Source organism: Mirounga leonina, unplaced genomic scaffold (assembly GCF_011800145.1).
Source record: "Mirounga leonina isolate KUSES-001 unplaced genomic scaffold, KU_Mleo_1.0 Mir_224, whole genome shotgun sequence".
Classification (NCBI taxonomy): Eukaryota; Metazoa; Chordata; class Mammalia; order Carnivora; family Phocidae; genus Mirounga; species Mirounga leonina.
This window is the reverse complement of record NW_023270615.1, coordinates 11209666-11224222: the sequence shown is the minus strand read 5'-3', so window position 1 is coordinate 11224222 and position 14557 is coordinate 11209666. Positions and strand designations below refer to the sequence as shown.

The 14557-nt window shown below is 48.2% G+C and overlaps 1 protein-coding gene across 1 annotated transcript in view; it reads right to left on the bottom strand.

Moving 5' to 3' along the window:
- The window catches only part of DMRT1 (doublesex and mab-3 related transcription factor 1), a 106374-nt gene extending 93478 nt beyond the window's left edge, over nt 1-12896 (bottom strand). Inside the window, exons 1-2 of the mRNA XM_035029122.1 lie at nt 12543-12896; nt 8844-9027 (exon numbers count right to left, since the gene is read on the bottom strand). Of these exons, the coding sequence (XP_034885013.1) occupies nt 8844-9027; nt 12543-12896 (538 nt within the window). The remainder of the gene's footprint in view (nt 1-8843; nt 9028-12542) is intronic.
- Between the last annotated feature and the right edge of the window lie 1661 nt (nt 12897-14557).

Below are 14557 nucleotides of genomic sequence, written 5' to 3'. Positions count from 1 at the left end.
GGTGCTGTTGGTTGAGCATCTGACTCAGTTTCAGTTCAGGTTGTGATCTCAGGGTCTTGAGATCGAGCCCCGAGTCAGGCTCTGCACTCAGCGTGGAGTCTGCTTAAGACTCTCCCTCTGCCGAGCGCCTGGGTGGCTCAGTTGGTTAAGCGACTGCCTTCAGCTCAGGTCATGATCCTGGAGTCCCAGGATCAAGTCCCCCGTCGGGCTCCCTGCTCAGCAGGGAGTCTGCTTCTCCCTCTGACCCTCTCTCCTCTCATGCTCTCTCTCTCTTAAATAAATAAAAATCTTAAAAAAAAAAAAAAAGACTCTCCCTCTCCCTTTGCCCCTCCCTCCCCTCTAAAATAAATAAGTAAAATCTTAAAAAAAAAAAAGGTACAAAAATGTGATAGATACTCTTAACAGTCAAAAAGTGTAAGCAACCCAAATGTCCATCAGCTGATGAAGAAAAAAAAATAGCATGTATACATATAATGAATTTCTTTTTTTAATTTAAGTAGGCTCCACTCCCAGTGTGGAGCCCAATGCAAGGCCTGAACTCATGATCCCCAGATCAAGACCTGAGATGAGATCAAGAGTTGGACACTCAACTAACTGAGCCACCTAGGAGCCCCTGCATATAATGGAATATTAATTTTTAAAAGATTTTATTTATTTATTTATTTAGCGGGGCAGGAGAAAGAGAGAGAGAGCATGTGAGCGGCGGGGGGCAGAAGGAGAGAGAGAATCTCAAGTAGACTCTGCACTGAGCATGGAGCCTTATTCGGGGGCTTGATCCCATGAACCTGAGATCATGACCTGAGCCAAAATCAGAAGTCAGATGCCAACTGACTGAGCCACCCAGATACCTCTATTGAATATTAATTTTTAAAATGAGTAATAAATGCACATTACAACATGGATAAACCTCACTAACATCAGAAGAAGCAAAAGAAGCCAGACACAAAAGGTCACACATATGATTCCATTTATATGAGGGGTCCAAATATACGAAACGTCCAGAGTAGGCAAATCTATGGCAACAGAAAATATATTAGAGGTTGCCTAGGGCTGGTATGGGGAGTAGGTGGGGAGTGACTGCTAATGGGCACAGTTTCTCTCTAGGAGGAGACAAAAATGTTCTACAATTAGAGCCTGATGATAGTTGCACAACTCTGTGAATTTATTAAAAAACAATGAGCCGCCCATTTTGAATAGATGAATTGTATAGCACGCGGATTACACGTTGAACTATTCAGTTATGTTTGAGTTCTTAGCATTTCAAAAATTCCAAAATACATTTAAAAAAAAAATCACAAGACAAAACTAAAAACTGCACCTTGAACATCGATGAACTTACCCTCTGACATCTGCAGATGGGTTCATGACCACAGGTCTAACGTTTTAAAACAACTTCCAATTAACCATCACTGTTCACTCACTTAGCAAAGGTTTATTGACCATTTATCATAAAGCCAGGTACTGTTCTGGGCTGTGCACATCAACAGTGATGAACAAAATGCACTCCCTGTCCCTAAGATTACATTTCCACAAAGGAGATACAGATGTAAACCTATCAAATGTTTTCATGTCTTTTGCAAATGCTGTTACCCAACTAATTTGTGGTTTAAACCCTGTATTTAGGGGCGCCTGGGTGGCTCAGTTGGTTAAGCGACTGCCTTCGGCTCAGGTCATGATCCTGGAGTCCCGGGATCGAGTCCCACATCGGGCTCCCTGCTCGGCAGAGAGTCTGCTTCTCCCTCTGACCCTCCTCCCTCTCATGTTCTCTGTCTCTCATTGTCTCTCTCGCAAATAAATAAAATCTTAAGAAAAAAATTTTAAACCCTGTATTTATTTTTTTTAAAGATTTTATTTATTTATTTAATTTGAGAAAGAGAAAGAAAATGTGAGCAGGGGGAGTGGCAGGAGAGGGAGAGAGAATCTCAGGCAGACTCCACACTGAGCTCAGAGCCCAACATGGGGCTTGATCCCACGACCCTGAGATCATGACCTGAGCCTAAATCAAGAGTCGGACCCCTAACTGACTGAGCCACCCAGGAGCCCCCTGTATTTATCTCTTTGTGGCTCTAGATGTTTTCCAAATTTTCTTCTTAGCCGAAGTTAGACCAGAAGGTTACTTCCTGTGTATTCTGTTGCTTTAACTGCTGTACGTAAATACTGTCTACCGAGAATTTCTACGCCAATTAATTGCCGTATCTGACATGTAAGTGAAGACCGCCCTTAAAATCAATAAAACTGACTGAGATACTATCTAAAACAACAGATATCAAATGATCAGTAGCATGACTCTTCAGTGTTTGCTTTTTAATTCAAGCCTCCACCTGTTGCTTCAGTGTAAGGAGTTTTGCTTTGTTAAGACATCCTGGAAATTTCCTTGACTCAAAGTAAAACTGGGGAATACTTGTATCAAAAGTCTTCTTAAAAACAAATACCTACATTTTCTATCTAAAGCGCTATCTAAAATCAATGGAGCTCATCCTATATAAGTGGCCAGAATCCTTCAAAAGTGAATTCTCAAAGCGATTTAGATAAAATTCTTTGGGTGTTCATTTAAATGAAGTGCTTCTTTTTGTACAATATTGGAAAACTGCAAAGATAAAAACTGAAATATTATTTTAAACTTACCTAACTCCACCCAGGATTTTTAGGTCAGTGAAACAACTCTGTAGAATATGATGACAGTGGATGTATGTTGTCATAGATCTGTCCAAACCCAAAGAACGCACCGTCCTGGGAACGACTGCCATCAGGTGGTGATGACTGTCAACACAGGTTCAACTGCACCAGACGTCCCACTCTGGTGGGGGATGTGGATAGTAGGGGAAATTGTACCTGTGTGGGGGAGGGGGCATATGGGAAATCTCTGTACCCTCCTCTACATTCTGATGTGAACCTAGAACCACTCTAAAGAATAAAGTTTATTTTTTTAAAGATTTATTTATTTATTTGAGGGGGGGCAGAGGGAGAGGGAGAGAGGAGAGAATCCTCAAGTAGACTCCATGCTGAGCGCAGAGCCCCATGTGGGGCTTGATCCCACACCCCCGAGATCATGACCTGAGCCGAAATCAAGAGTCAGACACTTAGCTGACTGAGCCACCCAGGCGCCCCGAATAAAGTTTATTTATTTTTTTTAAATCTATAAACTCAGAGCGCCTGGGTGGCTCAGTCAGTTAAGCGTCTGCCTTCAGCTCAGATCATGATCTCAGGGTCCTGGGATCGAGCCCCTCATCAGGCTCTCTGCTCAGCAGGGAGTCTGCTTCTCTCTCTCCCTCTGCCCCCCTCCTCGTGCTCTCTCCCTTTCCCTTTCTCTCAAATAAATAAATAAATAAAATCTTTTTAAAAAAAATCTATGAACTCAGGATCTTCAATTGTTCGTTCATTAGGCACATTTCTTACCGGTAAAAACTGCGTGGGCACAGGACTCCATAAATTTTCAAACTGCCCCGTTCACGCCTATAAAGCACTTAAGCATGTGGAAGACACAACGATATGTGTTCGCCTACCATATGTGCTCTCTCTGTCTGCGTGCTGAAGCAGGAATTACCACCAAAGGGGAGACGCGCGGCGGGAGGGTCCCATCACTATCAGGCACAGGCCCGACTGACCCTTCCAACAGGGGACAGGCGAGGGAGAGCAGCCAGCGGCCCCAGGAGGCCGGGCTGCAGGGGGAAGGCCAGAGACGGTAGGAGGTGGTTTGATGTGAGGGAGTGTGAATGTGAGTGTGTGTGGAAGTGCAGGGTGCTCCAGAAGGGAGGGCCCCAAGGGCGATAACATTCAGGTCCTTACTTACAAAGGACACACAGGCAGAACCAAATGCTCTACAATGCAACCCTTCATCTGCCAGGGGCGTACAGAAAAGGAGAGGCCAGGAGCCACACCGCCCTCAGCGGGAGCAGTGGGTGAAACAGCCTCCGGCCCGCTGCTCAGGCTGAAGGGGAAGGGGAATAGAGCAAACAACACAGAGACGAACCCAGATTTCAAAGCGGGAGAATGTCTGTGGGGGTCTGTTTAAAGTCAGCGGACACCTGTGAAAATTAAGATCTATCGATTTTATGCTAAAATTCAAACTGTAAAGCCATGGAGATACTGCTGACATTGCTTTAATTCATTGTTATTCATAATCAGAAATGCTCACTTTTTTTTTTTTTTGGCTCCTGCTAGCATAAGAAATAGCAACGAACGGGTCGCTGCTTCGGAAGGCTCTTTCTTCCACGCTGACACCCACCATCATAGATGACAGTAACAGTAAGAATCATTCACACCCATCGTTCCAGGAATCTCTGGTCAGTGTTTTGGCTGATTCTAGCCAATCTCTGGTTAAGGATGGTAGAGCCCTTAGGTACGTGACCCTACTCAGAGGAAGTCCGTTCTCCAATAAATGCAACGACGGCTTGGTAATAAACCCAATTTCCTTCACGGTGTCCTTTGAGTTCAGCCAATAATCTCAGCAATAATTCTTGGGCGTTCTCCACTTTCATTTGGGCACTTTTGGGAGCCAAAAGGAGATAACTAAGGAACTTCAAGGACACAAAAATCTACTGAATTTCGCTAAGCTACGGCCCTTGCAGACACTTAACATTAGGGATTAGAAAGAGAAGGGGAACAGCTCGCCCCCGTGTGAGCCAGGTCAGTAGGGCCCCCACCGTCTGACCCCACCGAAGGCTTTCACCCCTCCTGAATAACTTCAAGTCCCAGCCTTTCACATCCACGTAATGGGCTGCTAGCCCATTATAAAATTTCAAGCTGTTGTTAAGTGAAGGGAAAAACCCTAATTACACACCAGTGGGAATAATACACTGCCATTATGTTAAATACATAAATAATAGATATATCTACGAAAGCTACAGACACATGGGCCTGTATGGGCAGCGAGTAATCCTGAAATGCCAAACAGAAGTGACCTGCAGGCTGGGATTGGAAGGACAATCCCATTTCACTGAACATGCTTTTCTACGCTGCTTCCCACTTACACGAAGCACTATTTTTAATAAATCCCACTCTCTGGAAATGTAATATAAGCTCCACCTGTTAGCAGCAAACTATTTCCAGAAGTTGGGCCCCATGTGCTGCATGAAACTTGAAGGACACTCTTCAGTCAGTCAGTCTTTTCTCCCTCTCCTCCACTTCCCCGCCTCCCTTTCTTTTCCTCCCTCTTCCTCTCTCTATTTATGTAGTTTACTTCTACTGGCCCAGTCTGGAATTCTCGATCTCAACTCAAGAGCCCTGGTGCAAGTCCTGGGTGTGAGACCACGTATCTGTGGCCCCTACCCCGTGGAAGTGGGCTGGCAAGGGGACAGCCCCCTGCCCAAGGCAGGCAGAGCCTCCAGAACGATGCTTCCAGAGCCCAGAAGCACAGCACACGGCTGGCTTGCGAGTTCCCCTCCCTCTGAGGGTCAATTTAAGACTCCAAAATGACTCCAAGGTCTACCAGCTCCAGAGGCAAAGAAGGGAATCTGGTCACCTCCTCCTTGACCCTGAACCTTCTATCTTGCTCCCCTGCTGCTTCTCTTTGTAACTTTCCCTGTTGCCACTCTGAAATACTCTGCTTGTGAGAAGCCTTTGTCATGCTGAACTCCATCTAGCCTGAGATCCTTCTCCAAAGCTCCTATCTTTGGGTAGACAATCCAACTGTGGCATCCCTGCCCCGGAGGTGGAATGCAGGACAGCAGGTGAAACCAGGTTCACTTCTGGTGCCCCAGAAACTGCCCAGCTTGGGCGTTTATCCATCACTGTATTCATCCCATAAAGCTCAGTGGCCACAGCCTTCTATGACAACGGTAAATGGCAGGGACTTTTGCCCCTAATGTTGTTCTTATTTGCCGGGCAGCCCTAAATCCCTTCTGAGGATTAAACCACAGCCTCTGATTGTAATTGTCCATTTCCTAAGGAAACATGGCAACTGCTCCCACAGTCTCTCTTCACAGGCAGGTAAAATGGAAAATCCATGCGCTTTGGGACCAGACAGCTCTGGAATGAATCCCAGCTCAACTCAGCTTTATTCTGGGGCACCTTCCTTACCACTGGCTTCCTTATCAGCAAATGGGAATAGTTCCTACCTGTTTGTAAAAATCCAATGAGTCACTCTCCTCTTTATTCCTCTGACACACCCCTTTCTCATTTCAGCCCTCCAGCTAACTCCACCAGACCAGCCCTGACCTCGAAGTGTAAAGATCCTATTTCTGATAGATATACTCCACCCTTTTTATCAAAGGGGAAGTTTGGAAAGCCTGTTAAACATATGTTATGAGCAACCAAATCAAAAAAAGAAAATATGATTCTCCTTGATAACTACAGAACCTACATCCCCAGCGACACAGAGTGACAGGTACTCAGACATACCTACTTGCTGCGTAGACTCGAGCTTTCCATCCCTCACTGGCTTTCTTCGATGCCTGCTGACCTTTACCTTCATTATAATGGTCAAGACTCAGTCTTCAAAGACCTCTTCCCTCATTTTTGATAGAGAAAACAAAAGGCCCAGAGAGCTTAAGTGACCTGTTCAAAGTTGTACAGCGAGTAAGTGGCAGAAAGCTGAGTAACTTTAGTCCAGCTGGTGGGCACAGCAAACTGAGTAACGCATGAAAAGCTGTTAGAAACCACATTGCGAGGCTGTATTTCAGGGAGCCTCAGCAGACTCAGAAGATGTTGTGAATCTCAGCATATGTTTTTAGTGTGTAATACAATGGACTATTGAACAACACAGGATCTGAACTGCAAGGGTCCACTTCTATGCTGATTTTTTCAATAAATATGGCAGTAGTGTTAATGTATTTTCTCCCCCTTATGATTGTCTTCATAGTATTTTCTTCTCTCTAGCTTACCTGGTTATAAGAATACAGTGTATAATACATATAACATACAAAATATCCATTAATCGACTATTTCCTGTTATTCCTAAGGCTTCTAGTCAACAGTAGGCTATTGGCAGTTAAGTTTTTGGAGAGTCAGAAGTTAACAGGTGCATTTCTGACTGCGCAGGGTGGGGGTGTTGTTCAGGGTTAACGGTATGCGTATTTATTTGCCAACAGGATTTCACAGATCTTTGGTGGATTTCTTAGAAATCCTGCGTTCTAGACCAGTGCCATTAAATGGAACTCTGTGAAAAAAGGAAATGCACACTTCCCAACAATTTAAGTAATTAGAACCTGAGCTAGATGTGCCTACAGGGCACTTGAAATGTGGCTCATGCAACTGAGGAGCTGAAGGTTTTAAGTTTTTCAACGTTTTTTACAGTGGTAAAATACATATAACATAAAATTTACCATCTTACCCATCTTTAAATGCACACTTCAGCGATATTGAACACATTCACAATGTCATGTGACCGTCGCCACACCATCCATCCATCTCCACAGCTCTTTTCATCTTGTAAACTGAGACTCTATCCCCATGAAACAGTTAACTCTCCATTCCCTCTATCCCCCCACCCCCAGCCCCTGGCAATCACCATTCTACTTTCTGTCCCCATGATTTTGATGACTTTAAGTAAGTACAACCGTACAGTATTTGTCTCTTTGTGACCGGCTTATTTCGCTCAGCGTAATACCCTCAAGGTGACCCAAGTTGTAGCATGTGGCAGGATTTCCTTCCTTTTGAAGACTGACTAACATTCCACTGTGTGTAGAGACCACATTTTGCTTATCCATTCAGCAGTCAATGGACACTCGGGGGGCTCCCACATTTTAGCTACCGTGAATGTTACTATCAACGCTGGTATACAAGGATCTCTCTGAGGCCCTGCTTTCAATTCTTTTCGGAAAACACCAGAAGTGGGACTGCTGAGTCATCTGGTAATTCTGTATTTAAGTTTTGAGGAAGCACCATACTGTTTTCTCTAGCAGCTGCACCATTTTACATTTCCCCCAAGAATACGCAAACGTTCTGATTTCTCCCCATCCTTGCCAATACTGTTATTTTCTGTGGGTTTGTTTTTTGTTTTTTTGATGGAAGCCATCCTAATGGGTGTGAAGCGGTATTTCACTGTAGTTTTGATTTGCATTTCCCTAGTGATCAGTAATGCTAACTATAGACCTTCTTTGGTTCAATGTTTTCATTTGATCTCATTGTAATTAGATTAAACTTAAGTGGCCGTATGTGGCTCGGGGCTGCCCACTGGACAGTGCACCTCTAGACCACAGCGATTCCCGGGGTAATTTGGAGACCCAGGGCAGTAAGCACAAGGAGCTCTGGAGGCAGATGGACCAATTCAGATACTTTCTAGTTCTGTGGACTTAGCCAGTCACACTTCCCACACCGCAGTCTTTACATGTGTAAAACAGAGTTAGTACAACCAGATTACTTTATCTAAGAATGAAATAAAATGAACCAGCATGTATACCGCCCCCAGGGTACAGTCTTAGCACACGGTGGAGAATCGAAGCCAATGGGGCATGCCTCCCCTCCTTTCCCAATGCCCACCGAAACTGGACACCTAGGAGTTGACCTTTTCAGACACTTTCCCCAAGTGCATTGCAGTCCTTGCCAGAGAAATGGACTTTCAGTTCTAGGAAAGAAGGATCGTTAGCTCCCACAAAGAGAACCCCCAAACGGAGGGTGGACGGAGATGAAATCTGAAATCTCAGCCCTCTGATAATCGATGAGTCTGACTCTGTCCAGATTCAGACTTAGCTAATAACCAACAGGAAAGTGAAGCTACCAAACTTCCAATTCTAGAATTCCTGGCCATCTCCTCTGGGAAACAGCCAAAAACAGACTATAGAGGGAGAATGTTTTAAGAAAACTCTCTAAGTTCTGGATGTGATGCATGGCTCAGGGCAGTCCTGAGATGATTTCTGAAGCCAAGGCCTGGTCAGCGACCATGTGAGCCCCAGGCACCCCCTTACCTGATGCTGCAGTGGTGGGGGTGCTGGCCGGCGCGGGCTGCGAGGGGCTGCTGCTTTCGGTCATCAGGCACGGGTTGCTGCCATTGCTCTCTCTCTTGACAAGCAGCTCGGCAGCGCTGGGCAACGGGATGGGGTGGCTTATCCCCAGTTCTTCCTCCTGGGCCTGCTGCCTTCTCAGGGCCACCTGGAAGCACAGGGCAGCCCGTCAGCCTCCCGCGATCCAGAATCACTTGCACAGCTTTGCCAAACCCCCCCGGAGCCCCGGTCATCCCAGATATCATGATTCATGAGCTCCAGGACTATACAGGCTGAGATTCTCTCATTCTTTTTGAATGCTACCCAGGTAACCAGGATGTGCAGCCAGAGCTGAGAAATGGCGTCTAGCCCACAGTAGGTCAAAAAATGTCTGTTAACACAAATGAGTACGTAGAGCAGAAACTAAGGTTGGCTAGGGAGGATCAGGAAAAACTGTAGAGTCAGCCAAGCAGAGGAGTTCCATCTGAAGAGAAGTCAGCATTGATAGATTAGGAAGGAAGGAGAATGGGATCGCTCACTCCTTCACACCACACATTTGTAAAAGGCCACTGTACTGGGGCCAGCGACCAGCAAGATACAGTAAGATTAGATTAGATCCCAAGGTACTCACTGTTTAAAAGCAGAAAAAGGAGGCAGGCAAACATGCAAAGGCAACTCAACACCAAATGTGGCAAAAACCACGGGAGAAGGACACATCAAGCCCACAGCAGGACTCTGGTGGCAGAAATGGCTTTAAGGGTAAGAATCTGCCGGAAGAGGTACTAGAAGAGGGCCTTGAAGAACAGAATGAGTAACACTTGCACAGGCAAGAATGAAGGAAGGGACAGAACAATCCAAAGCAAGGAAGCAGGGTGGGCAGGAAAGGTAGGGGCTGCTTAGGAAACCCCAGAGCACCCCCCCCCCCCCCACTAGGGAGGACGCATACAGAGCTGTAATAGCAGAAAGGGGCTGGAAGAGGGTGTTGAAGTCCCTGGAGAAGGAAGAGGCTGCAGGTAGAAAGAAAGGCAGAGGACAGATCCTCTATGGAAGGAGCGGGAAGTGAGGATGTAAGGGACCTAAATTACCTAAGAGACTCCTCATGGTCCCTCTTCAACTTATCTGCTTTTAAATAACATTGTTAAAGTTTGCAAAAAAAAAAGTGTAAAGAAAATAAATTGTACTTTTGCCTACTACAAGTAACAAAAAAAGAGACTTTCTGTTGAAACTTGACTATTGGTGATAGTGAAACGGGGAAAGTAAAACAGCTGTACCTCAGAGGCCAAAACAGAAGCCAAAAGTTGAAATCAAAATGGTAAACCAGAAACACAACTACTATTTGTTTTAGGAAAATGGTAGTCCAAACTTAGCAAGCTGATAAACTTACAAATAATTTTACTCATAACAAGAGTCTTCAGCTTACAAAAACATCCTTAAATAATCAATTAACATTACATGATTAAGCTTCAGTCTTGAATTTTCCTGTTATTAACCAAGTTTAGAAACAGAATATTAAGGATTTGACCAAAAAATAGCAACAAAAAAATACCTACAAATCTCTGAAATATGTCAATGCATGCTTATATCCCGATTTACACAAATCCCATCCGTGCACAAAATGCACAGGGTATTTATTTTACATGCCATAAACTAAGGACACTTTTATAAAGGTCTCTCAAAGATTTTAAGGAAAAGCTATTTAATAAGGGAAGGTGGGGGGGGCAAGTGATTAAAATCCAATTATTTTACGGTCATACTTAAGATCAAATTCACACTATTTCGAAAAGAATGGCTGGTAGGTGGAATTTCACAGGATTTCATCTAGCACAGCACAAGCCTTCCAGGGTGGAAAATGTTGAAGTTTCATATTATAGAAGTAATCCTGGGTCGCTTTTATTTTTTAACATAGCAAACAGCCTTTTTGCAAGTTGGTGCGCCTATTAATAAAACTTACTCAACACGAATGGCCCTACTTAAATACATGTTTTTATTACATTCTGAGGACAAGCCTCCTCCCAAGCATACTCTCCGCACTCGATATTTAAGCCAACAACTCATGTTGAGACGATTTTTCTACGTACAAATCCAACTTCAACGTCCCTAAGTCTTTTTCAGTAAACTCACTGTGATGCATTTTAACGCTACATCAGGATAATCTTTTCACCCACTATGGATGACGCTAAAAACCCATAAAAAAGCAGCTAAGGAAAACCTGTATGCCCATGATTGCACTTCATATATCCAGCTTAAAAACACATTTTTAAAAACCGAGATGTCCATAAAAACCATGATCTTTAGGCATTTACACAGTCTTTGTGAAACACTCCTACACGAATTCTTTTCCACGGAGGATATTCACACGTTCCCAGTGAAAAGTAGCGCATCGTTAGTAAACATTTCTTTTGGTATCTTTTCATCTTAAATCAACTGTCTTAAAAGGAGGAAACAAATTTTAGCTGGAAAGAACGTGTATTACTCTCTCCTAAAAAATCCGTTCAGAAGGACACCAAACGACGCGGACAACTTCGGGTTAAGATGCTCAACTCCTGCCCTGCTTCGGGCGTTTTAAAAAGAACTACAGACGGACGAACCCTCAAAGCCGTGCCATTTCCCCCCCTGCGCTTCCTTCTAAAAACTCTTGGGTGTGTTTGAAAACCGACGCAGGGGAACTCGTACCTGAGCCCGGTCGAGGGGACAAAGCCGAAAGCTAACACTACCTCCGCGGCGCTCAAAATGGCTGGGGCGCGCGGCGCGGGCCCGCGGACGGCGAGCTCGGAGAGGGCGCCCGGAGCTCGGCGGGGACCACGCGGCGCCGGCGCGCGCTGCCGCGACTTTTCCAGAACCACGCGACGCGCACGGCACCCGGAAGAGCGGCGGCCGCCGTCCCCGAGAGTCGCCCGAGTGGGCGCCCTCCGCACCCTCTGCAGGGTGAACGCTAGTCCCTGCTCGGGGGCGGGGGTCCTAGGGCCTCCCGAGGCGGGCGCGCTCCCCAACTCTCTGCTCCGACCGCGGGATCGGAGATCCGCGGGACCCCCCCCCCCCGCCCCGCGGCGGGGCGACCCCGGCAACTCCCTGCTCGGAAAGCCGGAGCAGAGATCCTGGGGAGCTCCGAGGGCGCGAACCCCGCGACTCTGTGCTCTGAGAAAAGGAGCGGAGATCCTAGGAATTCTGGGGACCTCCGAGGGCGCGAACCCCGCGACTCTGCAGGAGGGCGGGATCAGGGACTCCCGAACAGAGCGAACCCCGCAACTTGCTGTTCCCGGAGCAGGATCGGAGACCCTGGGGATGGATCCTTGGGACCTCCGACGGGGTGAACCCCCTAACTCTGGGGGAGGGCGGGGTCAGGGATCCCGGGACTCTCAACGGAGCGAACGCCGCAACCCTCTGCTCTGAAAGAGGGATCGGAGGTCCTGGGGAAACCCAATGGGCCGACCCCGCAACTCTGCTCAAGGTCGGGGTCAGGGATCCCTCGGAGGCCGAGCAAACCCCGCAACCTCCCTGCCCCGCGGCCCGGATCCCGGAGGACTGCCGGCTCTGCGAGCCCGGCGTGGCGCGAATCTGGGAGCCCCGGGCCCCGCGCGCCGCGGCCGTCGGCGAGCTCCACCGCCTCTCCCCGGAACCCCGGCACCGCGTGGCTCCCGCCCGGCCCGGGGGACTTTAAGTTGGTGTCCGGACGCCCGCACTCACCTGCGCGGCCATCACGCGCTGTCTCTCAGCGATCAGGTTGCACTTCTTGCACTGGCAGTCCCGCCACATGCAGAAGCGCTTGTGGCCCTTGAGCGGCGACGCGTAGCCGTGGTTCCTGCATCGCGCGCACTTGGGCAGCCGCGGGGACTTCTTGCTCCCGGAGCCCATGCCCGACGCCCCCGAGCCTGAGCCGCCGCCGCCGCCGCCGCCCCCGGCGCCCGCGCCACCGCTATTCCCAAGCAGCGCCCCAGCCGCTTTGCCAAAGCCCCCGGCCTTGCCCTGCGGGGGTGCCCCGGCGGCGTGCGGGGCCTCCGAAGATGCAGAGGGCTTGCTGAAGGCGTCGTCGTTGGGCATGCTGCCCCAGCGAGAAGTGAGAGGACCCTCCGGGGCGCTCTCGGCTCTGGAGTGGCTGCAAGGGACCAGCACTGCCAACCGCGAGGCTCCCGAGGGCAAGGCGCAGGAGGCGTGTGCGCTGCAACCCGAGGTGCAGCCCGAGTGGCGAGGTCTGGACACACAACGCCTAGACTGGTGGGGGGTTGTGCCTTTTTTTTTCTTTTGGCGCGCGCGGCGCAGAACTTTTGGATACTTTTCAGAACGTTCCCGGGACTGCCTGGGCGGGAGAGGGCGCGAGGGAATGCAGCCACGCCCCCCAACTCCAGCCACCGGGTTCCCGCTGGGAGCCAGCTTGCGCTGGCTGCAAACACCGAGGGCGTGGCTGCAGGGGGCTGCAGACGCGCCTTGAGGTGCAGAGCGGCCGGCGCTAGTGCGATCTCCGCGCTCTCCCAGGCGCCAGGGCGCACGGAGGGAGCTGAGCTCCCAGGTCAGGAATGCAGTTGTGCATCCTAGTGGTGCACGCTGCTTGGAAGAGGTGCAGACCACCCTGTGGGGTCCTCTAGCTCCCTTCCCCCATACTCCACGTTAGCTCGGTAGGGCAGAGGTTGGCAGAAGCCAACTCGGAAAGCGGGCTCTTTCTCACCTAAGTAGGACACTGAAGGCCTGAGAAAACAGAAATCTCCGCACTTAATCCACAAATAAGACCCTCAAGCGCTCCAAAAACTGGGTCTCTCTGTTCTCCAGTTATTCCTTCCTGCCCTTTGTGTTCATTCGTTCACAAGAGTTCTGCTGCTGGCTCCAGGTAACTCAAATGCATAGTTCCAGCCCCTGTTGCTTCTCGCTGCAGGTACATAAAGTTTCTTGTCTTGAGGCAGCTTCACATAGAATCTGCAGGCACGTGACACTCAGCCTTTAAAAAACCTCATTGGGGTGGGACAGGGGGTGTACTTAACAGATGTAGACATTTATCAAAAATTCATCCCACACTTAAGATCTGTGCATTCATTGTGTGTAATTATACCTCTAAAAACCCTGAGTGGTCTTATAGCCTTCCCCCCCCCACCCTCCCCCCACACACCCCGACCACACCCCGACCCCACCCCTGTGTGCCTCCTCTCTGTTCACTTACACAGCAAATCCATCCCTAAGGCCTGCTGATCAGATCATTTTTCTTTCCACACACCCACAATGTCCCTACAACACCAGCCCTTCCCTTGTCTGGATCTGCAGTAGCTTCCAACTGGATTCCCTATTTCTTAGTCTTCCAGTATATTCCACAAAAACAGCAGCTGGCCCCTTGCAGTGGCTTGGTATTGTTTGCCTTGTGAAAAGCAAAAGTTAAAGACCTAAGACTGTGTTTTAAAGGACTTCAGTGATCTCTCTCTGCCTTTCTCAGCCTCACAGAGTTTCCAACAAGCTTGGAAGAGGTCATTGTTGGCCCTTTATCTGTTTTGCTCAGTGCCACTTCCCTAATCTCACAATGGCCCTTGTCCAGCCAGGGGGCTGCGCTAACATCTCTCCCCCACTCTCCTTGCTTTTCCCCAGTATTGGTTCTCAGGTTCCAAATTCCACGCCCCCATCCAAGGGGGGTTCAGTCTGCAAAGGATGGAGGCCACCCCACTTGGGTTCTCATCAAGGTGGTTATCTGGTTACCCTCCCTTAGCAGATGAGCATTTTCAGCA